The following is a 27,178-nucleotide window of genomic DNA, read 5'->3' on the forward strand; positions in this document are numbered from 1 at the left end:
CTCCCATCAACATAGTGCTAATCTCCCATTATCACTGCTGCTGTGCGCATATGCGGGGATGATACTCTTATGCGGCAACGGAAGCTCATTTCATGCTAATCTCTCTCCCTAATCTGTCTCTCTTCCTAATCAACACAACTTCTTCCAACAACACAACTGACGTGCTTGCGTCCGGGGATGGAATTCCTTTCCAGCTCAGACCCCGCCTGCTTGCCCATCGCCACGTATATAACTGCTTGTTGTAACAGCTCTCTCGCTGGTTCAGCAGTTCCACTGCTAGATTATTTTTTTCTGCCTGAGGACGACCGCTTGTGTTGCGATCGAAACATCGTGATATATTATTTTTTGTTTTATTTGATTTGATTATTTTTCTAACAACGTGACTTTACCATGATGATGATGGTTTCGCGTCTTCGCGAAATGCCCAAACGATCCGTCGTCTGCGCCACGCGTCGACAACGGCTGCCCATTGCCGTGTGTTTGTGTTTATTTAGAAAACACATTCCCGATAGCCATTCACAAACACGAAGACGATTTCCTCCCGCCTTCCGCAACGATGGATCACAGATGTTTATTGCAGCTCGTTCAAACGTCACAGCGGGGTGCGTTACGGTTCAGGGTTGTGGCGAAGCAAACTGCGCTGGCAATCAATAATCGATCATCGCTACGGTGAATTACACGGGGTGGAAATCAATATGGCGAATGCCTGACACAACGCGCGCTTCTACGTAACTTTTATCAACGTAATAAAAAAAAGTGGACATCGACAATGCAACATATAGTGAAGCGTTCTAATTTCACTTCACGTTAAAAGTTGTTAAAGCTTACGGGTACGCGATAGACGCATTAATGGACGCGTTGTGAACGGCCAAAGCATTGTGGGTTCTTAGCGACATTTCCATCCACAGGAGCATGCACTTCGTACCGGCATCTGGGTGCTATGCTCTACGGACATCAGTGAATCATTAGTGAATCATCATTATTATTATTATTATTGTTTAAAACGCAATGGGCTAAATGTCTAAGTGGTTCAAACTATGGGGAGCATCACACAATTCGTCAAAACATTATGAGCAACACTTAAAGAAAACCCCACGTGGCTCTATTTAAGCCCGGAAGCAGTGGGTTGCTTCACTATTCTGACAAACCACCCGACGATGCTGCATGTAATTACCAGCGAAACGTCGTACTACTCAAGTTTTCAATGTTGTGGATGTACTCTCCAACACACCGGTGGGCTGAAGTAGTAACGGATTGGTCCACACCAGAGACGATGCATATTGTTACCAGAGCACGTTTCTGTTTGCATGTTCACAAGTATGACGTGTGGTTAGTGCGGACGTGATTCCTTGCAAAAGGTGTCCGATTGGGGTTTTAACATCTTAACACAACTGTTTTATTGCCAGAAAGGGTAAAACCAATTCTTATATTTTGATACTGGCAAGAGAGGTACCATGATGCTCAGAGTTACTGTTAGGGCACCGAGACTTGGATTATATAGAGGGGGCGCTTTTGATCTTTTTATAGTTGGCGACAACCAATCCAGATAGCACTCCTACAGGGGTGTGGTCCAGATGTCTCGTGACCCCCCCCCCCCCCTTTTAGTTCTCTAAACCTTTAAAAAGTTTATTTAAAACAGAGATGAATGTGCAAAGGGTGAAAAAAAAATGTGATGGGTCAATTAATCGGGGGTCGGTCACAAGACATCTGGAGCACCCGGTACAATCTAAGGCCCATTGAGACGCAGGCTGCGGCATGGTTACCGTGCAGGAAAATAGTTTAATGCGTGCGGGGGGAATGTCAGCGCCACACTGCGCTGACAAACACAGACCGAAACAAACCGTGAAACGAGAGCCTTACGAACGCCACGTTGACGAGAGGCATGCAGACATGTACACTCTGTGTACTCTGGCCTCGGTAACCTGTGGGCGGGAGGGGCAGATCCGTGGTTTTGATCAGGGGGCCCACACACAAAAGGTTGAGAATCACCAATCTAAGGCGGACACAAAGCAGTTTGACCAGTGGGCGACATCTGAAGCAGTCGAATGGATACCAAATCTCGACGTCAATTTGCGATCTGTTGCAATCCCCAAAAATGCCCTTACGAAAAAAGCTGGGTACTTTCACGTTATACAAGTAGCGCATTACGACATACGAATGAACACGCCGTGTGACATTAAGCATACACGACTTCACAATAAATATGCAGTACGCTCGATAGCTTTTCGAATATGTGCGCAAGAAGTCCAGAAGGTTATTTCCCGAGTAAGCCAATTGAGATGGACAGCTCTTTCGTCAAGGACGACTTGGCCAGCAGACAAGAAACACTCACGAACTAAGACTTTTAAGAACCGCTCAGTACTGGAGCGCCCAATGAACAGCAAAGACCCAACTCTTTTGGTACAAATGAAAAGTAAAAAAAAAGAAAATAGGCACATCGTGATGCGAGCGGTGGCATGTAGCGAGTGAAGCGGACCAACACGACGTCTCGCGACACGTTCAGGGGTCACACACGGGGTCAACGGCCTCCCAACCTTGCAGTCGTTTCAAAACAGGTGCCAAGGTGCCACAGCACGTCGGTTCGGCCGTTTGTAAGCTGTCTGGCCACGTGCAGTGCCGGATTAAGCTAGTGCGGGGCCTGTAGCATGATGTTATAAAGGGGCCCTAAATAAAAAAAAAACACGTAAATATTAAAACACGAATTTTTTACTTGCACAGTAAAGTAATTGTATTTTTTTATTTGCTATACAGTCCGATAATACGACAAATCGCTAACCTTAAACACCCTGTCGTTCATAAAAGTTGAAGGAGGTATAGTACTATAGCAATAGAGCAAGTGCAGAATCACTGAACCGGAACCGATAGCTTGAAAGTTTTTAGCGCGGGGCCCTTGAAAGTGCGGGGCCCGTAGCTACTACATGTGTAGTAGCTACATGTGTAGTTACTACATTTGTAGCTACTTTTGCTGCGAGGATAATCCGGCACTGGCCACGTGGGGAATGTTGACGTGGGCTCAGACCTATCGAGAGTGGGGCACATCGAAACCGTCCCACACGCACTCAATCGAGCAGCGAGACGTTGCGATCGCTTCAATCGAGCGCGCGCATTGTGCCAGGTGGCCGTGCTACTCATTGCAACGACATCCTGGGGGAATAGGTTTCACACTTTCCACTGCGGTGATGGATTTACCATGGGCTAGCAATCTACGCTCCGGAGAATTCCAACGCATTCGGCTGCTGTTATGGTCTCTGGTGCGTTCTGTTGCACTACACAGTGTCCACCCAGCAATCATCCATTGTTACAACGTTATAATGAAACAGCTGTTTGACCCATGTTGATAAAACAACAAATACGAAGATCCACCGTATAGCCGACAAAGGCTGTTGACCAGCACCGATGAAAGGCTGCACGGTGCACGAGGGAAGGCCCAGGACCAGTTCAGATATTTGTCACCGATGTTGGATGCGAGCGGGAATCGAACCTGGGTCGCCAGGTTCGAAGCACAGTGCACTAACCATGACACGACCACTCTCCTTCAAAGACAACACAATACAAAGATCCCCCGCATAGCCTTAACAGACTGGTGGGGCAAGTGCTGTTATAGGGAGCACTTATGAAGGCCGACACGGCACACGAGGGGGTGGGTGGCCAGCACCACGCCCGGCCGCCTTTGTCTCCCTTGTGGCAACATTTTTAGGCATCGCACCAGGTACTAATTTGAGGCTGAGTCGACCTAGGGGTGGCCCAGGACCGGTTCAGGTAATCGTCACTGGTGTTGATCGTGAATCGAACTCGGGTCGCCGGGTTCGTAGCGCAGCGCGCTAACCACAACGCTACCGTTCCCCACATTCACACACACACGTGCACACACACGTGCGCACACACACACGTGCGCACACACACACGTGCACACACACACACACGTGCACACACACGATTCCATCGCACGAGTCGCATCCCTCTAAACCTCCGAGCGTCTCGCGTGGAGATTCGAGACTCGCAGGTGCTCAGCCAAATCTCCGCTGCGATCGTTTCGAACGACTCTGCCCTCTGCGCCGTTGAAGATGTCTCGAGATTTCAGGATGAAGGAGAGATGCGTACGCAAGGGGAATAAAAAAAAAAACAAATTTCACTCGCGCAATCCAGACCGCTGTTCATATACAAATCGTTTAATAATGGGCGACAGCTCTACACACTCACTGTATTCGCTTCCACGTTTGTCGCATTGTGTTTCACTTGCGCTTGCTCAGATGTTACTCAAATACCTGAAGTGTGTTTAATGACCCATAATCTCATATAAACTAAAGACGCCTCCTGTTTAAAATCGCAACACTCATCTTAAATCATAACTCTCATCTTGGCCACTTAACATACCAATTAAATGTTTTCTCTCTTCAAATCCTAACACTTACGTTAGTTACTCCAATGCAAACATGACCCCAATCCTTACATCAGTGTTATCAAAAGCTCACCGCTTATCCGAAATCGACCGATAACATTTCCAAACCAACTTTACGTTTGCGTGACCACGAGGGGCGATCCCAACGTGATTCCAGCCTCACCACCACCGTCGTCGTCATCGTCGTCGTCGTCATCGTACGAACCCCCCAACGCTTATCCCCACCCTAACCCTCTCGCCTTGTCCAATTCGCCCACCGCGCAGCGCTCTCACGCGGCGGGCGAACTTGAACGTGTCGGACTTGGGACCACGCGGGTGAACGCGCGAGCGGATGAACGAATGGGATAGGAACGCCGCGCGGCGGCGGCTGCTGCTGCATCGCCACTGCCGCCGTTGCCGCCGCTGCCGCATCAGAAGTCGCAGCCGATGAGCTCCACCCGCAAGGTGATGCGCCGGTACCACGAGTAGGGGAGCACTCGCACGTAGCGAGCGATTATGGGCGGGTTGAACATGTTCTTCTTGTGACTGTTGTTGTCGTAATTTCCAGCAAAGATCTATAAAAACACACAAAACAACACACATGCAAAAACAACACGCGCGCTTCTGTCGTCGCCTCCGATTGCCCGCGCGGTTGGCTACGTGCGGTGCAATAGAAGTTCAACGTACGTACTTTCTTATAGTCCGTAAGACCCCCACAGTAACGACCAAAAACTCGTATCTACGACCGTCTAACGACTGCTACCGACGCCGAGTCGATTGGCGACGAGTGTTGTGCTCACGCCCGTCACCTTATGGCGCCGCGTCCGCGAATGTCACGCGCGGACTCATCGCCAGACGCCGCCGCTTTGCTCTTATGCGTTTGTGCGGTCTAGAGTGAACGCAGCGGCGTCGCTTTGGCAACGCTCATCGCAACGCCCCGTGGTCGCGAGGATTTTTCTCCGGGTCCTCCGGTTTCCCCCCTCCCCTCCCCTCCACATTCAGAAGAATCGACGTCCACGCGTCCAGAGCAGGGGCGGGGCAACCAGCGGCTCCGGAGCAACCGCATGGGGCGGCTCTTTGTGACCGTTGTTTATCAAGGACCCCCACCGTCTCGTATTCACGCGCTTTGCCTGCTCTTTATAGGTTTTCGTTTTTGTTTACGAAATTCGAAAAAAATGGCCACCGAAGTTCGTTTAGAGGATTTGGCCGCTATGAATTTCCACACGACGATAAAAGCCACTTCGTCGAGCTATCGTTTGTGGTCACGTCGCTTCTGAAAAATAGCTGCATGCCTCGGTGGGGGCTTCACCTGGTCAAATAAAAAGTTAGTTAGTTTAGTTCTAGATTATCCAGGTCGGCCGGCGGGCCGGAGCCTCGGGATCCGCTCTCCCCGCCCGGGCCACTGTGCCGCTCCCTCACCTTGTCCCGCCGCGTCTGGTCGTCCTTGTAGACGGTCCACGCGGCGCCGTCCTCGCTGGACGCCACGCGGTACGAGCGCACGAACTGCATGTGGCCCAGGTCGCGAGCTCCCTGCGTCACGATGCCCGTGATCTTGCGACCCTCGCCCAGGTCGATCTGCGTGCGGCGGCGGCGGAGGAGGAGAAGGCTGTGGGGTGACTGCAGCAGCGCGATCCGACAGGAGCCGTGTCCATTGGCTACACGGACTTCATCAGAATGTTTATTTATACTGGGAGGAGAAATCCGACGAGCTGTAAAGCTCTTTTGGACAGATCTCCAGTAGGAGCACAGGGTCAGATCGTTACAACAATAGAACACGATAGGAGTGCAAAGTATAAGAAAGGTCAACATTATTTGGGTCGTTCGTTAAAGTCACGGAGATAGGGTCAAAGAAAACAACAAAAACTACGACGTTGCGATCGAAACGTCGTCGTTTTTGTCATTTTCTTTGAACCTATCTACGTGACTTTACCGAAAGACCCAAATAATATGAATTCCTGCAGTCACGAAAGCTTCAAGTCGAGGTAAACGCATCACTTTGCTGATGTCGTCAAGGAGCATAAACCATCACGTACACTCCGGTCTTCCTTGCGGCAGCTTTTGGCTGCTGGCCATCGAACAAAGACGGTCAGATGCATTTCTGCGGCCGTCTGGAACGCTCTTCCGATATTAGGACTGCGTTTTGCGTCTAGTTTGTCGTCCTTCCCCCTGCACCTCCGATTAGCACGGTTGGCTACGTACGGTGCGAAAAGAAGCTCAACATACAAACAACGTGATCTAGACGCCTCGAGCTCCCACACCTGCAGCCACTGGTTGGGGTCCCCCTTGGCGGCCGACCAGGCGTTGATGCGGCCCTGGCGGTCGAGGCGCGCCAGGTGCGGCTCCCACGTCCAGCAGGGCAGCCCCAGGGTCTGGAAGACGCTCGACGCCGAGATCTGCGTGTCGCCAATGAGCCCCGACTTCAAGCCCAGCGGCTCGGAGCAGCCTGCAGAGGTAGGAGCAGCGGCAGCAGCGGCAGCACCATGCACACGAGGCGGGGAGGTCACTACGGGAAGCCTCACAAGCAGGGCCCCGCACCTGGGCGATTGTTCGGGCAACCAAGTCGCCCTTAAAATCGTCGCGCACCTCCGATTAGCACCGTTGGCTACGCTCGGTGCGAAAGAAATTCAAAATACGTACAACGTACATGCATAATCGTCCACATCTTGAGCAAGAAATTGGACGAGGTTTCAGCGTGGTTCTTTGTTGTATCATTTTTATTATTATTGTCCACTAACATATTTCACCAGGAAAATCCCTTGAGATGGAACATCCCACTTGCAAATAGTGTCCAAGGGTGTGGATCAACACAAAACAAACACAAACGACACGCGTGCACAGCATTTAGGGCGCGTGCAGTTTTCGTTTTGATCCATTTCTTTTCAAAAATGTAACGTTACACTCCACCCAATGGGAGGCCAATCCTTGAATAGCTCCACCGCTGCTTCCGGTCAGGACGGGCAAATGGAGACGACCTCCCTGCCCCTCCGCTCGCGCAAGACGCGACACGCGACGCAGCGTCACGAGACTCGTGACAAACAACGCGGACGGCCGTTAGAACGACGCGGCCGGGGGGGGCCGCCCGAGGTTGGCTTTTTTAAAACGAGCGGCAGCGGCCGGGGGCAGCGGCGTCCCAGGGTGGGCGAGCGGGCGAGCGGGCGAGCGGGCGAGCCGCGTTACCGTTGGTCTCGCAGCCCAGCAGCTCCATGCGCAGGGTGCAGCGTCTGCGGCACGTGAGCGGCATGAGGCGGACGAGCGAGGCCACGATCGGGGGGCTGAGCGTGTTGGACCGCGGGGAGCCGTTGTCCTGGTTCCCCAGGAACACCTGCGGACATCCACGCGGTAAGATGTCGCTCCATTTCAAGTGTTATTGCTGAACTAGCTCTACGTGTTCCATCGTTTCCGGAAACATTCGTCCACTCGGTTCAACGTTCCTTACCCTCCCCCCCTATCCATCATCCGATTGCTGAGAAAAAGAAAAAAATGTGAAAATTATTTTCTAAAATTCATAAAAGTGTAGCCCCTGCAATTGCTCGCCCACGCCACTGCTGGTGGAAGGGGCTCCACTGGAGTGAAATCTATCGGGTGTTTGGTCTACTCTTCCACGACCAGATTAGCGGTGAACCCATTCGTACTGCTGGATGTAACAGAAGCGGGGAGACTTGAGAATTTGAGAAACCTGCTCCCACTGTGTCAGCTGCCCCACCAGATGATGGCATCATACCCGATGACTTCTGGTTCACCAGGACCGGTGCACTGCTGATTATTACACCACTGCGGCAGCTTTTATCTTTTGGATGCAGTAACACCCTGATTAACGTCACTCCCTTTTAGCGAATACGTCATTACTAACATTATTACTACTAACACCGCCGCCTGATTTGCGCCGCCTCATCCCCCACACACTCACGTCGCATCCCACGTCCTCTCTCCCCATCGGTCGCATCTCAGCCTTAGCCTCCACCTACCCTGGACACGAAACTGCTTTGCGTCGCGCATGAAGAAATGAGTCCAAAAAAATATTTGCGTTTGGGACAAAATTGCTTTGATCGACGTCGTTTCAATATTCGTCGTCGCAACCTTCAGGAAGGCGTTACTGTATTTGTAAAATGAGCTCAGTGTTGTTGGGACTAATATCTCGCCGCGGTGGTGAGATGTTAACTACCTTGCCTGGTATACAGGAGGTCGTGGGTTCGATCCCGGCTCTGACACCTGTATATTTGGAGTTTGCGTGTTCTCCGGGTCCTCCGGTTTTTCCCTCCACATTTAGGAGTCAACATCATGCGTTTAGATTATTTGGCTGCTATACATTCCCACGTGATAAGCCATCATTTGCGATAGCCTGGTCGCTTCTGAAAAACAGCTACACAGCTCAGCGGGGCTTTACCTGGTCAAGTAAAAATGGCTTTTGGTTACAAGTGTCGCGCGCAGGCAGCGTGGGCGGGGTGCACCACCTTGTCTCGGCCCGTCGCCGCGTCCCGGTACACCGTCCAGTTGCGCCCGTCGCTGCTGTGCGCCAGCTTGAACGTGCGCACGTACTCGGCGCTGCCGAAGCGGCTCGCTCCCTGCGTCACCACGCCCGCCACGCGCAGCCGCCTCTCCAGGTTCACCTGCCGACAAATCGTCGCCACCTCTGCATCGAGCACATCTTTGATGTATCATAAAAAAATATATATAAATAGTCGTAAAATGATGTAAAAAATGAATCCGGGCCTTCTGTGTCCAGCCGGGTACCTGTATCCAGGGCTGCGAGTCTCTCTGTGCGGGCGTCCACGCGTTGACGATGCCGGCGCGGTTGAGGCGCGCCAGGGAGGGCAGCCACCGCTGCAGGCCCATGACCGCGACGAGCAGCGACGACGCCGTGATTTGATCGTCCCGGATGTCTCCTCCTTCCAGGCCCAGCGGAGACCAGCAGCCTGCCGCGTGAACCAGCGCGCACGCAGGGAGCGGTGGCGCGGGGGCGGTCGCCCGGTGGCGAGCGCACGCCGCTACTAACCTGCCAATCTGAATTCGATTCATTGCGCCGCCACCACCAGTGGCGAATGTCTAAAAGCAGTACTCGGCCTCCGGCTAGATCGACCTTAAGTGTCTGTGGCAGGGAATAATCATCAAGACCGGGGAGAGTAAGGTGGCCGAGCGTGGCACCCGGCCACATCACCGCATGGTGCGCCGTGCCGGCCTTCGCAAGGCTCTCGCTCACACAGCGCACGCGCCGCCTGCTTGCGGAACTCTTCCGGCTCGAGGCCACAGAACGAGAGAGCGACCCAGTGAACGAGCAAATGAACAAGCAAACGAGCGAGCGTTCACGAAGACCCCACACCACCCCCCCAACCCCCACAATCGGCGCCCCGCACACAGCGGACGTGCCACTCACGCAGGTGACAGTCCTTGCCCATGAACTCGCCGCTGCACTCGCAGGAGTAGTCGGCGTCAAGGTCCGTGCAGATGCCCCCGTTCTGGCACGGGCTCAGCGAGCACTCGTTGATGTCTGGCGACGATGACAAAAAGACGGAGCGGCATTAATCAAATAAAATAAAAAAATATAAAAAAATCTGCGGCCGCGGAGTGGCATGGGCTCATGGCAAAAACGCCGTGCCGTCGTGCTCGGCTCCCGGGCCACGCTCGGCGCTTGACGCTGATGTTGTGCGTTTGCATCAACGTGCGTTCGGAGTATTCGGCTGCTGCTAGGATATCGACACCGATAAGCCGCTTCGTTGGCCTTTCACTTGTGGCTATGTGGTTTCTGAAAGAGCTCAGTGGGCCTTACCTGGTGAAATAAAAATTGTTTAGCTTTAGAACTTCTTTCGTACCGTACGTGGCCATCCGTGTTAACCGGAAGGTCAACACAGGACAGAGGCAGAGTCGCAAATTTATTTGATTTCTGCACGAGGTCACATCAAGTCCCTTCACCACCCAACACGGCCGAACTCTTTAAACGGTCACGTGGTGCGCAGGGGGTTAACAACGCACCAATTGTTCTTGAATCAGCTCACAACCACAGCTAGTAGTGACGGTGGCAGTGGTGGTTCGGCATTGCGCAGGAATGCAACTGCTGAACCGCGGCGTGGTTGGTGTCGACGGAGCTGAAATATTTCTCCGACAAAAAAGCCACGTCGTGTCTCAAGTGGACCGTCTTCACGGGAGAGCCAAAAGCCCGACCGCTGAGAGACATCGCTGCGGGGATTATGCACCCCACCCCCCAACACCCTCGCCACCGTATAGCTTGCAGATGGTTATTTTTGTTTGCCTGGATCTGATGATGATGACGATGACTCATTCCTCCTCCTCCCCGACACGGTCGTCTAGACGCCAATGCGGCCGCGTGCCAGCATTTGCCAGGAAAACATATTTCCGCTCCGGCTTTAATGTACGGGGTAATTTGGAACGTGATTCATCTCGTCTCTCTGGAATATATATCTATATGTTTTTTTTGTGGTCACACTTCCTTTGTGAAAAAAAATACAGTGGCACAGTCTTTGAGCGGCTCCGGTTGAGAAATCACGGCAGCGTTGAGTATGCGGCCTCCCACCCCCTCGTGTGCCACAGTGCTCGGCCTTCATAGGTGCTCGCTACACAGCACTTGCCCCAACAGTCTGTTACAGGCTACACGGGGGATCTTTGTCTTTGTGCAACTCGCTAACAGCACTTGCCCCAACAGTCTGTTACAGGCTACACGGGGGGTCTTTGTCTTTGTGCAACTCGCTAACAGCACTTGCCCCAACAGTCTGTTACAGGCTACACGGGGGATCTTTGTCTTTGTGCAACTCGCCAACAGCACTTGCCCCAACAGCCTGTTACAGGCTACACGAGGTGTAGGGGCAGGGCAACAAACGAAACATGAAGAGGCTTTCCCAACGATTGACCGTTGGGGAGAAATCGTCATTGTTGGCGATCACCTATGGAGGGTGCCGTCACCCCACACGGAGTGAAGGGGGGGGTAGACCCAGCATTGGTCACTGCTAATAGCAGAGACACACAGGGAGGCGATAAACCAGAGGCTATAAGACCTCGGGGTGGTTAGAATCAGCAAGCGGAGGAATAGAATGTCAACAAAAACCCCGTTACCGGTTTGCAACACGCAACTAAACTTGTTTATTTCCCCAGGTAAGACCCGCTGAGCTATTAGATTATTTTTCGGTAGCGACCTGGCAATCATTTGTGCTCGCGCAATGAAGCGGCTTGGATATTGGATATTGATATCAGCGGCCAAACACTCTTTGAAAACGCGATTGTGAAAGGTATTTTCGTGACTCACAAAGTTTGGTTTTGACTCTACAGTACTCTCATTGTGGACGGCAGGCCACTGCGGGACGCGACGGAATGAGTAACGTGCTCGCATCTCGTAGTCGTCGCCTCTCTCCGCACCAGCGGATCTTCTTAACCTGAGCTACACAAGCTGCACCCCCAGGGGCTGCACGCTGTTGCAGCCCCTGGGGGTAGCGATATGCCCTTTCTGGGGGTAGTGAGATGTGGCCAGATTTTGTTTTTCACGAAGGCGAATCATCGAAAGTTAGACCTTACTTCGTTTCATCAAACCCCGATGTGTTTATTGACATCGTACATTATTTTTTTTTACGATTGAGAAGAGAAGGAGATTGCACGGTTGGCAGTAAAAGGTGAAGAAGAACCCGCTGGTTTGGAGCCTCGTTTCCCCATTCATGGGGCCCGTGGCTGGAAACAGCTCAGAGCCCCTTGGCCGGACACCCCCCACTGCACGACGGAGGGGTTCACCACGCAGCGCACATTCCCACGGACATGCGCTCACATTCTCGCTCGCACACACGTGCACAAATCTCTCTCAGACACACACAAAACAAAGATCCCCCGTATAGCCTTAACAGACTGTAGGGGCAAGTGCTGTTAGCGAGCACCTATGAAGGCCGGCACAGCGCACGAGGGGGTGGGTGGCCAGCACCACGCCTGGCCGCCTTTGTCTCCCTAGTGGCGATGTTTACACATCGCATCAGGTACTCATTTGAGGCCGAGTCGACCTAGGGGAGGCCCAGGACCGGTTCAGATAATCGTCACTGATGTTGGCCGTGAGCGAGAATCGAACCCGCGTCGCCAGGTTTGTAGCGCAGCGCGCTAACCGCTACACTACCGCTCCCCAGACACACACACTCACACAGACAAACACACAGACACACAATCATCAACATCCTGCCATTCGCCCTCCAAGTCACCACGGCGCCTGTGCCAGGCCAGGTGCACTTGAGGCCACGTGAAGTGTCAAAGGCTCGCTGGCTGGCAGGAGGTCACGGGACAGACCCAGGTGCCCGACTGAGAAGCATGCATGTTGAACTTCTTTCGCACCGTACGTAGCCAACCGTGTCAATCGGGGGTGCGCGTGGGGGAAGGACAACAAACTAAACCACAAAAAGGCAGTTTTAAAGAAATAACTTTTTTTTATCTGAATGATGTGTCAGTGGTTAAGCAACGAGGGAGCTCACGGGGCCAATTCGAGGCTTGAGATACAAGTTCCAGGAAACTTGAGGAGGTTTTCAGCCCGACACGAGGAAAGGATTATGGCTCCGTTCCAGCAAATGAAAAACAAGAGACTCTTACGTGATGATGTTTAGTCCTTAGATTTTGAGCGAGTTAAGTGTACTTTCGGCAAATGTTTTACCATCGTACATTAAACAGCAGCGATTGAGTCACTGGTACTGTATTCACCGCGTTTGCAAATAAATCCTTGCTGATCCTTTGGTAAGCAGTACAATATTATTTGTGGATTTTTTTTGGTCATTAATTAGTATTGTACACAAAGCGGTATTTATTTTAACCCTGAGAGCGAGATTAAGATGATTTCGCACCGAGTGGGGATATAAAGCCGTTCGCTTGCTTCAGATAATAAGTAACGTCTCAACCGTGAATTGTACGGCTATAAGATGATGTAAATGGACATGTTTATGCACCCACTTTCCCAGTAGTAGATGAACCGATATTAATCATTGTCTTAATTCGCTATTAATCATCACTTGTAAAACACACACACACACTGTAGGCAAACCGAGTGATGTATTAACCGTCGTGGGTTCCAGTGCCAAGGATCCTCGCGTGCACCCGTGCAAGTTGGCTTCTGTGTCTCGTGAAAAAGGAAACAATGAAATCTCACGACCAACGAGCGAGCGCGCGATGACATCGCAGGCAAAGAGCCACAGCCCTTCACGACGTGGGTGGTGTTGCAGTGCTGCCTGGGAACACACCGGCCACGACACCGGCCAGGTGTTACAGTAATTCCGATGTGAGGAAGCGACTGGAGCGATGCGCTTTTAAATCATCTAGATTGAGAACTCATTTGTTGCAAACTATTTTTTGTGGGAAGTTTTGTCGTCGTCCTCCGCACGGCTGGCTACGTACGGCGCCAGATAAATTCGACACACACGTACACACGTACACACGTATACTCCCGTTGTTGATGGTGCCTAGGGTCGGAAAGCCAACATTGTTGTTTCATAGTTTCATCTGTGGAGACGAGAGCCAATGCCGGCGCTGGCCCAGCCTCGCCCGCTGGGCCCCTGGCTGCGGCGTAGCGGCCCCCGCGCGACACCGTCAGGTGACCCCCATCACCACAAGGGCACCGTCACACGCCCAGCACGCTCCAAGACCACGGCGTGGCAGGCCGTGGCCAAGACAGGATTTTGGCGGGGCGAGGGGTGATTGAAATAAATGTTTGAGAGGGAGCCGAAAATAGTACATTTTAAAAGATCTTTCTTTGTTATCACAATTGTTCAGAAACGAGAGGGGGCAAGGTTTGTCACGAGCAGCGTTCACCGACTGCGCCACCCACGCGCTCTGCTCGTGGCGACCCCATCACACTCTCTCTCTCTCGCCGTGTGCGGCTTGGAGAGATTTCGCTGTGCAGGCCGCGTGTGGATCGCGCTCGAGCTGACGGATAGGTTTGTGTTGAACTCGGCCCTGCGAGCCCCACGCCACCCGCCCACCTCATAATGCAGCGGTAGCATCGGTGGACTGGCAGCAGCAGTTGCAGCAGAATGCGAGTCAGTCATCTATGTATGTGTGTTGAACTTCTTTCGCGCCGTATGTAGCTAACCATGCTAATTGGAGGTGCGGGGAAAGGAGGACAAACTAACCACAACAAATCAGTTCAGAAGAAATGAGTTTTCAATCTAGACGATTTAAAAGTGCACGCATCCAGTGGCTTCCTAATATCGGAAGGAAGCGCGTTTACAGACGGCCGCAGGGGCGCACCTGAAAGCGTGCGACGCGGTGACCACCACCATCTTCGTTTCGATGGCCAGACAATCTAGGAGGAGCCACGCCGCCTAAGCTGGCTGCGTGAACCTGCCTCTACAGCGGCGGCTACACGGACAGCGTGCATCGGTGTAGATCGGTGGTTCTTAACCTGGGATGCGTGATGCCCTTTCTGAGAACCAAAGGGGTGGAAAAGCTGCAGTAGAAGGTGAAGAGGAACTGGCGTAGCGAATCGCACTTACTGTGTTGACAGTGAATGCCATCGAATCCGCGCGGGCACTCGCACGTGTAATCGGCGAAGGCGTCGCCCCTCGGAGCCAGGCTGATGCGACACTCCCCGGAGTTGTGGCACGGATTTGGCGAGCAGGGACCTGCGGAGGGGGTGGAGAAGCAGAGGCACCGCGACGCGGGGGGGGGTGACACTCCGCTCACAGACAGCGACACAGACGCGACACAATCGTACGCGGGGACACGTGTCGGCAAATAAACAAACCGAGAGCAAAGCATGTTACGAATTATCCTCTTAAGCCAGCTCAGCATGGCAAACACAAAACAGCAGTCTTAAGCCCTGTACACAAGATGATTACGATAATATTTTGTAAGACAGCCACAGGAAGCTCTGCGATTGACAATGCCCCACACACCACACTGGCAGCAAATTCACAGCTCGGGGAGTCTGCCGTTACTGCACCGTGCGAGTGCGCAGTGAGGCACCGTTACCGCCTCGGGGTGCCACGAGGCGAGATGTTAACTACCTCGTCTGGTCTACACGACGCCTCTGTTTGGAGCTTGCATGTTCTCCCCGTGGCAGCGTGGATTTTTCACCGGGTCCTCCAGGTTTTCCCTCCACATTTAGAGAATCAACATCACGCGTTCAGACTATTTGGCCGTTATAAATTTCCGCGTAGCAAGCCACTTCGTTGAGGTATCATTTGCGAGAGCCAGGTCGCTCCTGAAAAAGAGCTACATAGCTCAGTGGGCTTTACTTGGTCAAATAAAAAAAAGAGTTCAGTTCCATGAAAATAGTTCATGGCGATGAAACCCACGACGACGACTCCCTTGCGTCAGCGCACCTCAAATTGAACGTCGGCTCGCCGAGATAGAGTCCATGCAACACTGGCCCCTTCACAACGCGCAGTGCATTGTGGGTCTGCTCGAGTCCGACTTGAAAGGGAGTGTGGTGGCACACCGCTGCCTACTGGGGAGCATGTCTTGAATGCTTTAAAAGTTATCCAGTACGATTTCTTGTCACATGCAAAAACATGTTTCATTTGCCACATTGCCCCACAAAACTATTTTATAAGGGATGTGGAATTGAAAACGCATACAAACTAAGTGCGTGGCAACTTCCATTAAGAGTGGAAAATAAAAAACAAAGAAATCTTAAAGTCCAACGTCTAAGACCGCTCTGTGCAGCAAACCAATATTAATTACACATAATGGCTCTGGAAATAGCCGACATAACCTACATTCCGAGATAATTGCACAAAGCAGGATTGTTTTTTGTTTTACTTACAGATCCATGGCATGCCCATTAGCACACAAGCCTTCAAAAACCACGAGGCCCCGCTTAATAATCATGGCATTCGAGCGCCGGAGACGCAGAAACAGCCGAGCGGCGTTGAGACCTGATGTCGCGTTACCGTCGCTCCTCTACCAAGCGAGGGCTGCGCTGGCTGCCGCCAGGTTAGAATGCACAACTTTTAAAGCTTCTAAACACCAACTCGGGCTCTGCTTTATTTGGCATCGTTATTTACAAAACAATATTACGAACCGATAATTGGTTTTTTACCTTTCTATCTGGCAACAAAACTGACACAACTGATCATCATATTTTTACTGGCAAATGAGGTTCCAATGCAATATTACGAACCGTAAATGACGCGAGTCCGAGCTCTTTCATGGTAAGAACGGCCGCAGATTTATGCAGAAGCGGACTATTTGTACTGGAGGAATCCGATGAGCTTTCAAGCTCTTTTTCACAGATGTCCGGTAGGTGCGGGTCAAAAATAAAGTAAAAAAAAACACAACAAGATGATTGGCTTACCTTTCCTATACTTTGCACGCCTATCACTAAAAATATAAAACCAAAACTTTTTTTTTTAATTTTACCAGGTAAAGGCCACTGAGATATTTAGCTTCTTTTTCAAAAGTGACCTGGCCACAAATGATCCCTCAACGAAGTGACTCATCACGCAGAAATTTAAATCGCAGCCAAATAATCTAAATGATCAAAACGCACGTTTCTATCTTGGGTCCACACCCGTTCCACGGCCGTCGATTCTCCCCCGTTGCCCGTCCTTAGCAGCGCCTTTGTCAATTGTGGCCTTTGCAAAACGTAATAAATGAGGGTCGTTTAAATGATACACGAGGGTATCTTAATCTTTGATATATTTGGAGGGGGGCATGGGGGGGGGGCGGGGGCGTTGTCTAGGGGGATAACAACTCATAGACGGCTACTAAATCTTAAAAACAGGCAGTTTTGTCCCTCAATTAAATTCGAATCGTGCCGTCGGGAGGCGAAGAGTCGCGTGCCGTGAGATGTCCCCCACGACGGCAGTGCGCCCCACCCAAGTTGGGACGGACAGCTTGCGCGAGGCCACGTGACAGAATCACGTTCGAGCAGCGCTGGACTAAGCTAGTGTGGGGCCTGTAGCATGATGTTATAAAGGGGCCCTAAATAAATAAAAATACACAAATATTAAATACACGCAAATTTTTCACTTGTGTAGGAAAGTTATTGTATTTTTTCATTTGCTATACAGCCAGATAATACGACAAATCGCTAACCTTTAAAATACCCAGTCGTTCATAAAAGTTGAAGGCGGTATAGTACTATAGTAATAGAGCAAGTGCAGAATCACTGAACCGGAATTGATAGCTTGAAAGCATTTAGCGCGGGCCCCTTGAAAGTGCAGGGCCCGTAGCTACTACATGTGTAGCTACTTGTGCTACGAGGATAATCCGTCTCTGCGATCGAGGTCCCTTCCCCATTGCCGAGCACCCCACCGGTGCCGAGGCCCGGCAAGTCTCGAGTTGTGGCGGGGCCGTGCCGGTGTGTCGCGGCTACCAGCGAGAGGATTGCAGGGAACGAGTCCAATGGCATCAGGCTGCGCCATGCAAATTACCTTAAGGGATGGACGATGACAATGAGGACGATGACAATGACGACGACGATGAGAATGACGCTGACCACGACAAGGAGGACGATGACAATGACGACGACAAGGAGGACCATGACAAGGAGGACGAGAACGACCAATGCCATATCTTTAGGTGCTTTGTTCCTTCGTCATGAACGTCAGCGGCACAAGCCAAGGAGGAGGAGGGCGGGGGGGGGGGGGGCTCTCGCTTGGAAAATGAGATGCGAACGCGGAGAATTATTTACGCGCGTTGTCAAAAATCGCGTTCCTCGTCTTCCCACTCTACATGCAAATAACCGCGTTTAGTCTGCGGCCCATTTCCCAAGCGGGCAACAGGGGGACATATGGCGACGATTAATTATTTACAACGCGGGCGGAGGGATGGCCAGTAGATCAAAACAATAAATTTACGGTCCATCCCAACAACAAATTTCAAACGGGTCACGCGTGAAAAACGTATTTTATACGGCGGCGGCGCATCCCAGCATATCAAACTGTCGTGCAAACGGATTTAAAATGTGTTTTTTGTCTTGTTTACGCACCACGCTTATTTTTTTAGGGTGCTCAAGATCCACAGATTTACGATCTCGTCGCGCGACGCCACAATTGGATACCCCCCCGAAGTGGTGAACCAAAGAGTGTACGCTGCACCGTACGTATTATACGGTGCATATTATTAGCTCTGCCATTGCTCGCTCACACGTACCACTGCTGGCAGAAGGGCCTCCACTACAGGGTGCCCTAGACAGCCCCTCTATTGAAGGTCATTTTGGCCTACTCTTCCATGCCGGCCAGGCATCTTGGAAGTGCCCACGCTCTACCCCACCACACGCGTCCAGCCGATCGACTGGCTGTGGTGAACAGAGGGGGGCAGTTGCGCCAAGGTTTCAACTGCCGCGCCAGGAGGCCGAACCGGCGACCTCTGGGTCGCAGGTCCATCGCGTCACGGCAGCATCCTTGGTGGCCAGGCTGGGTGTGGTGTGGGGGCGAGGGAGGCCTGGATGACCCTCTTTACGGGGAACGGTCATTATTACTTCCTAAACGGGTAACATCCGAAGTTGAAATTTGTGATACACGTCATTACGATAACCGACCCGTGTTTATACATTTCGGGGGGTGGGTTTTTGACGTAAACTTCACGCACGGCCGGCGTCGCCAGCGGCAAAGCCGTACGTAGCCGAATAAAACCACGCAGCCTTTTCGACCGATAGATTTTTTTTTTTTATCCAATAAAGAACAGTGTCGGCTTTGCGACGCGTCTCCGACTCTCGTAGATCTGTGGTACGTATATATATATGTTCATTTTTATTCATTCGTCGGCGCAGCGCGAGCAGGTAAATGGAAGCACGTGTGGAAGCCGCGAGTGGCGATGGGAGAAGTGCTCTGTCGGCCTACCTGGCAGATCCGAGCCCGACGCCTCCAGAGGATTTCCTGCGAACCGGTCCAGACGCACGCCACGGCGACAGAGACGGTCACAAAACTCCCACCAAGCAGAAACGAGGGAAGGCGAAATCGCGCGTACGCTCGGATTCCGTTCGGCTTGGCAACGTGCGTTTGCCGTCAGAAGCATTTCATTGGCAATGATAACGTTACGTTTCAAAACGCACGAAGAGGTCAGGTCATGCAGCACGGGACGCGTGATAGTCGGCGAGATGACGTCGTGATCATGACATCATCGGGAGGGGAGCGGAGACAGCACACTGCCTTCTAGTGCCGGTTTGGGTCTGCGGGTTGAGCGAGTGCTTCGATCAAGGTGGTCGGTTTCCCCTCGGCCGAGTGCCTAATAGGAGGAAGCCACTGGAGCTATGCACTTTTAAATCATCTAGGTTGATAACTCATTTCTTTAGAACTCCCATCCAACAGTGAATTGACAACAAAATGGATGTACACGTGCAAAGGACGTAGGCAGGAAACGCGACGCAAATTCAAGCCGAAGTTACCCGGTGACATTTTCCCGCAATATCGTTTTGTGTTTAGTCTGTCGTCCTTCCCCCGCGCCTCCGCTTAGTAGGTCACGGCGCGAAAAAAAGTTCAATGAACATAACACAGGCCACCCGACTTCGGTTAAGTTTTGTTTTGGCATCAGCAGATGCCCGCAGGTGAGGGGAGTCGATGCCCTAGCCGCTGTTTAAGGAAAACCACGTGGCCAAGACTTCTCGTTTCAAGAAAAGTGCATAAATCACGTTCGGATGTTCTTCGGTGAAAAAAAAAAACCGCAATGACAATCACTGCGCGTGTTAGTGACCCAGAGTACCCCACAAGCCGTCTAGGAGAGAGTTACACGGTCACGGATCGATCAGATTCTCGCGGTACGTGTTTATCTGCTTGAAAAAGAAAAGCCCTTGCCGTTGCGTTCGGTTGGGGGGGGGGCATTGAACAAGTTGATACTCGGCACGCCTCCTCCTGCGGACGGGTTTGGAGGAGCGCCGACTAATATTGGATAAGAGGCCGTTCCCGTGATGTCTCCAGAAATAGTCCCGGGGTGTCGTCTTCTGGCGGCGTTCGCCAGCGCGATGCCACGCAACGTCGAGTGACAGGATTCAAGATCAATGTTTTATTTGCCAAAAGCCCTCTCTGCAATATCACAGACTTCCATCCGCAAAACGGTGAACTCTAACAACACGCGATATTACCACGCTCTCTGGATTATAAGATTCTCCGGAATGCAAGACGCACACTCGAAACCTCGTCCCATGGTGACAATAAAGCGACACAAATCTGGTCGGAGACGCGCACGCGCACACGGCCACCGGGTTATGAGACGCACCGCCAACCTTTCTTTTTTAACAACAGCGAGGGGAACGTGCGTCTTGTATTTCCGAGAATACGGTTTTACTGGCAGCCACCGAAATACATTTTGCGCGCAGCTCAGCAGATGAATCTGTGAGTTACGATCACCTCCCTGTGACAGGTGACGGTGATGAATGTTCAGGCCAACCAAGCAAATGGCACCGTCCATCGAATCTCTCGCCCCGCTGAGTATTTACAAACACCTAACGATGAACTTGACACGGAAGGAAAAAAGGTTTAACTGGGAGAAAAAAATAAACCGTGCATCAGCGATGTCTACAATCGAGTCGGTGCTAATGATTCATGCCGTGTACAGTGCTGTTCTTCTACATACCAGGGTCGGGGAAGGAGTGTTTATAAAACCACGTACTGTACACGGTTAAGGATCATAATGGAACAAAAATATGTTCACAAGCAAGCAGTGTCTTTTACAAAAAAATGTCCTTCCCTTCAAAACATAAACAAACGATGATTATAATATCTAATTATGACCAATTACAGCACACAGTACGCCGGCTAAACAAATGTGTCACGTTTTCACGATGATCAGCAGGGCTCTGTAAAGAGGAGGGGGGCGACGGGAAATCACTCGCCACTGATTATCACAGTTGGCTACGTACGGTGCGAAAGAAGTTCAACATATATACAAAGATCCCCTGTATAGCCTTAACAGACTGTTGGGGCAAGTGCTGTTAGTGGGCACCTATGAAGGCCGGAACGGTACACACGAGGGGGTGGGTGGCCAGTAACCACGCCCGGCCGCCTTTGTCTCCCCAGTGGCGATGTTTACACACCGGACCAGGTACTTATTTGAGGCCGAGTCGACCTAGGGAAGGCCCAGGACCGGTTCAGATAATCGTCACTGGTGTTGGCCGTAAGAGGGAATCGAACTCGGCTCGCCAGGTTCGTAGCGCAGCGCGATAACCGCTACAACTACCGCTCCCCACAACACACACACACACACGTACGTGCGTGACTGTGAACTCACCATTTTCTTTACTGGAAACGGAGCAATTTGGCGCGGTGAAATTTTCGGGGCAGATGCACAGGTACGCGGAGGTGACGCTGTCTTTCGTGGAGTCCAGCTGGCACGTCCCACCATTGTCGCACGGGTTTGGATCACATGGCTCCTCACCTGAGAGGGGTACAGGGAGAGAGATGAAGGACACGCCACGGTGGCTAGGGAATGTTCACTACCTCGCCTGGTGTGCAGGAGGTCGTGGGTTCGATCCAGACCCTGACGCCTACTGTATATGTGGAGTTTGCGTGTCTCTCTCCCAGTGGTCGCGTGGATTTTTCTCTCCAGGTCCTCCGGTTATTCCATCCACATTTTTAATCAACATCACGCGTTCAGAGTATTTGGCTGCTATACATTTCTACATTATGATAAGCCACTTCGGCGAGCTATCGTTGGTGGCCAGGTCGCTTCTGAAAAAGAGCTACGCAGCTCGGTGGGCTTTACCTGGTAAAAAAAAAAATGATTTATAGTTTTTTTAAGTGAAATAAAAGTCCGTTACGATTTTTACAATCACGGTGGAGTGGTGGCGGTCGTGGTTAGCGCACTGCTGTATGAAGCCACCAATCCAGAGATCGATTCCCAGCCACGGCTGACATCAGCAGCAAGTGATACAAGAACCGATCCCCCCCCACCCACGCCAACCCCGCTAAGATCAGCGTGGTGAAGTAAAAAAATTAACCCGTAAAAACAAAGTTTTTCACTATAAATCCTTTATATGCGTGGCATCGGTTTTATTTTATTATTCATTTCTGTTTTTCTTGAGTAAGAGTTTCATTTTTTATCACATTGGTATTTTAAATTAAATATGTATTTCTTTTTTTCCTAAAAAGTGTAAAATTTTGGAGAAAAAAATTTCACGAACATTAATTGTCACGCACAACGAGTCTGTGTGGAAAATGTCAGCTCGATTGGATCACGGGAAGTGGGTTAAAAAACGACCGAAAGATTTGCACGGTCGTAAGCAAGCAAGCAAGCGCGCAAGTGAACTTAATATAAAGGATTTAAAAATACCCAAAACCCACATGAAGTGGTTAGAGCCTTCATTTGGTTGAATTCGATTGGCTTGAACCGACTCATAACATGCACATTATTAATAGTAATAATGGACACCGCTTTGTAAATCCTCTGCTAAAGGAAAGCCTCCTCACTCCAAGTTGGTTAACAGGGTTGATTGACCATACTTCACCATGCTGGTCAGTGTAGCTTTAGTGGTGATGTTCGGGGCTCGAGACTGGCGGCGGATATTACCTGTGGCCAGGAATGAAACTCAGGTTGCCCGGGTCTGCAGTGCAGTGCTCTATCAGTGTGTTCCGGTGGGGGGGGGGGGGAAGAGTGGTGTGATACTAAAAACTCTGTTGCAATTTCTGCCTCGGGAACGCATTCCTGTCAACCCCTTGTCAGTGCCCCCAGCTCATCACAGACCAATTCAGACCTCATTGGTCACCCCGTGTCCTTTATAAATCTCAACGTTCATCCTACAAAGTCCCCCATCACGAGGGAGAAACACTAACACATAGACGATGCTTCTTTTGCCCGTATCGAAACGGCTGTACGCCGTATGGACCTCAAATCTCAATCTCCCTGTACAAGAATGTGGGTAAACCGTCCGGGTTGACAGGTATGGGACCGATATTCCTGGCCACAATGTCCAGACATCAATCGGAGCCCGGTGTGCCTGGCCCGAGGCAGTCCTCTGTAATCTCAATGAACTCATTCACCTGGCGTGGTGGGTCAACGTCAGCACGAGGTATCACACACAACACGGATGGGCCTGGCTTGGTGCTCGGAAACACCGCACGCATCGGAGTTTGCTCGCTGCCGGCGGGAGGAGGGGGGGGGGGGTCTTCATTCAGCGCAGGGACACTAAAAAACAATCACTCGCCCTAGCGACACTGTAGAAGCCCGGCATGGGGACCCCCTCTGCCTCTGTATTTGTGGTCGTTCGTACCCGAAGCGGAGTGAACGCACGAACACACACACGGTGCCTGTGGGAGGCAGCACACGTGGGCCACATTCCACTACAGATAAGAGACGGGCATCGGAATCGTGCCGCGTGTCGCCCGGCAAGCGACGACAACTTCGAGGCCCAAGTGACTCCACCGGGGGGAGGGGCCAGTGGTTGTTCAGGCGTTGACCCCGCACATGTTAGAACACGCACCGGCTCGAACGCGTCCACCGAGAAGTCCTGAAAAGCACCCTCGAACTCTTGCTTTGTAGCAACACAGCCGCGGCTGGAGTTTACCGAGGAATGCACAGAATGCGGGAGGTGGAGGACACAGGGTTAGAGGAGCGGGAGGGGGGTTAAGGGTCCTTTAAGGAGTTTGGTGAAAGCAAACACCTATACTGTTGCCATGGTCACGCTTTACCCCTCAGTGGCTTGAAATAGAAAAAACGCCAATCGCGTTCACGTTGCTCCTCGCACTCAGTGTCTAACAATGTTACCCGTCTCAGCGTCACGCGCGAGCAACTTTAGCACGCAGGCTTTCGCGACCAACGCTACTCATAATCGAGGGCTCCATCTAATCGCACCGGTACTCGGGCAGTTACACAATCACCTGTACCCGTTACACAATCACCTGTACCATTAAAAACTATGATGCTGTGTATATTGGTACCAGGTAAGACCCGCTGCGCAACTCTTTTTCAGAAGCGACCTGGCCACACACGTGGCTCATCACGTGGAAACGTGTCGCAGCCGAATACTCTAAACGCGCGATTCTAAATGTGGAGAGAAAAACCGGAGGACCTCCACGTCACCACGAGGAGAGAGAGAGAGAGACACGCAAACAGCAAGCGTCAGGGTCTCGCTCGAGCCCACGACCTCCTTCATACCAGGCGAGGTAGTCAACATCTCCTAGCCACCGTGGTGACCAGGAGAGAATTGGGCAGGCCCTCTCTGTTCAATGTCCCCCACCCCTCCCCGTACCCCAACGCCTGGGCCCCTTCGGGTCCATGGAACCCGGTGGTGCTGATGTCGCCTACCTCACACGTGGGAAGCAACACGAAAATTACAGAATCGGAATATTTATTTATAACCGGAGAAATCTGATTAGCTATAAAAGCTGTTTTTTCAGAGATGCCCAGGAGGGGCACGCGGTCACAACGTTACAACAACAACAATCAACAACCAACAACAATCAACAATCAACAACAGCAACAATCAACAATGTACCGAACGTGGTGCTGGCCACCCATAGGTGCTTGCTACTCGCTAACAGCACTTGCCCCAACAGTCTGTTAAGGCCACACGGGGGATCTTTGTCTTGTGTTCATTGACCCACCATTGTACATCGGCTCCGTGTTTGTGTGCTGCTCGCGTATGACCGCGTGCCACAGCAGTGCTGCGTTGCAATTAATAGCACGCGGTCACATTGCGGACTTCTAGACGACTGTGCCGCATGAGGATTTCCAGACGGGGAATTTGCGATTCGAATGAAGACACACACGTCCTCTAGAAGAAATGGTAACATTGTGATACTTGAACTGTGTGTGCAAATCAGATACCGTACAATGTGAGCATGCAGTCCTTCATGGACTTCCTACAATACTGTGCAGTATAGAATAATTATTCTTAGGTTTTTTCGGTAAAGTCACGTAGGTAAAACATTAAAATTAATGAAAGTAAAATAAAATAAAAATCACGACGTTTCGGAGGCAACACAAGTCTCCGTCATCAGGTGGGAACGTCACAGACAGACTTGCTGCATCATTCCCACCTGATGACGGAGACTTGTGTTGCCTCCGAAACGTCGTGATTTTTATTTTATTTTACTTTCATTAATTTTAATGTTTTACCTACGTGACTTTTCCGAAAAAACCTAAGAATATGAATCCTTGCAGTCACGAAAGCTTCAAATCTAGAAATATATAATAATTATGATATATTATTGGACATTATCTAATACACAGGAAGAACGGTGGTTCAGTGGCCCACGCACTGAACCCGATGGTGACCCAAGTTCGAATTCCCGGCCACGGCTAACAATCAGTGGCGCGTTAAATCTGTGCCTGCCTTGACCGTCGTGGTGAAGTATGGTCAAACAACCCTACCCACCATTGGCACGGCGTTGAGAGAAACGTGTGTCCAGCAGTGGCTCGGCATGACCACCCGTAGTGTAACACGCAGCAGCATTTCGCGGCCAATGCTACCCACGATATGGGTGAGATCGCGTAAATGTGTGTGTCGTTAAACCGGTCACCACCCGACACAGCCAATTAGGAAGGTTTCTCGCGTAAAACAAAAACACGCAGATTCGTCACGAAACATGCCAACTCGTGCTGGACTAGTAACGGATTGGGGTGTTTTGTTTCTGTGACGCATCTTACAAAGCTGGCCGTGTCGGGTGGTGGCGGGTTTAACGACACATTTTTACGCGATCTAACCCAAACACCTCTACAGTATTATGGATTACACTCATCGCCTATAACAATGGACAACGACTTAAAACCACCTCCATAGCCCTACAATAAACACACACATTGTGTATCACAGCACTATCATTGCATGCTTGCAATACTAAAAAATCACGTAGCCTACAATGGCCCTAAAATAGGGCACATTGTTTAAAGTAAACACACCGCTTACAATACAGACACAGCATGCAATACACAGACATAGTCCACACAAGGCAGTGGCTCTCACAATACAAAGATCCCCCGTGTAGCCTTTAACAGACCGTTGGGGCAAGTGCTGTTAGCGAGTAGCAGCACCTGTCAAGGCCGGCACGGCACACGAGGTGGTGGGTGGCCAGCACCACGCCCGACCGCCTTCGTCTCCCAAGTGGCGACGATTACGCACCGCACCAGGTACTCATTTGCGGCCGAGTCTACCTAGGGGAGACCCAGGACCGGTTCAGATATTCGTCACTGGTGTTGGCCGCGAGCGGGAATCGAACCCGGGTGGCCGGGATCGTAACGCTATACGACCGCTCCCCACAACACACGCGGACCCTACAACACACATCATCGACAAACGCGTCGAATTGCGTCGGTTTACAATACACACAAAGCTTACAATTACGGACACATCGCCGACAATGCACAAACCACAGGCTGCGATCACAATACTGAACGATGCACAAAACACACACGGTCAGCCGACAATGCACAAAAACACACAGACTGCGATCACAACGCTTTACGATACGCGCACACACACATCGCGTAACAATGCATCCGAGGAGCGCGCGTTTAACACGCAACACGGAGCAGAGAGAATTTTGTCTTCGTCTTACCACGGACAGCCGCAGTGCAGAGCAGACACACGAGGAGGTAGCCGATGATGAGACACATGCTGCTGGCTGTTGATGTGGCTGTTGTGAATGTTGTGGATTTTGCTGCTGCTGCTACAACCCAGATTTGTCAATAGAAATAAACAGGACGAAGCTGCTCTATTTATAGAGTAGCCAGCCGCCTCTTATTGGGAATCGTATCAGAGGAGGAGGGGGGGATGATGACGATGATGATGATGGCTGCATCCAATCCCCAATGTGTGTGCGATCACGACAAGCCAGAGCCGGCTGCCTTGCGCAGTCTTTCCCGTGCGTGCGCACTGCAGCCACTGCGGTGATGAGATCACGTGAGCGAGTTGTCACAGCGGGCGTCTAAATAACCGCACGAATCCAGGAGCCCTTTAAA

At 51.4% G+C, this 27,178-nt stretch overlaps 1 protein-coding gene across 1 annotated transcript; it reads right to left on the minus strand.

Annotated features, from left to right (window-relative positions):
- Positions 1-555: 555 nt before the first annotated feature.
- EDIL3 (EGF like and discoidin domains 3) lies at positions 556-27,178 on the minus strand. The gene is made up of 11 exons (XM_078617130.1): positions 26,776-27,178; positions 21,512-21,658; positions 19,129-19,164; positions 14,833-14,961; positions 9,750-9,863; positions 9,110-9,291; positions 8,830-8,985; positions 7,556-7,700; positions 6,637-6,821; positions 5,798-5,953; positions 556-4,953 (listed from the first exon to the last, which is right to left on the minus strand). The coding sequence occupies exons 1-11, from the start codon at positions 26,831-26,833 to the stop codon at positions 4,810-4,812; spliced, it is 1,452 nt and encodes a 483-aa protein (XP_078473256.1). The 5' UTR covers positions 26,834-27,178; the 3' UTR covers positions 556-4,809.

This window comes from Lampetra planeri, chromosome 53 (assembly GCF_965212315.1).
Source record: "Lampetra planeri chromosome 53, kcLamPlan1.2.h2, whole genome shotgun sequence".
Lineage (NCBI taxonomy): Eukaryota > Metazoa > Chordata > Hyperoartia > Petromyzontiformes > Petromyzontidae > Lampetra > Lampetra planeri.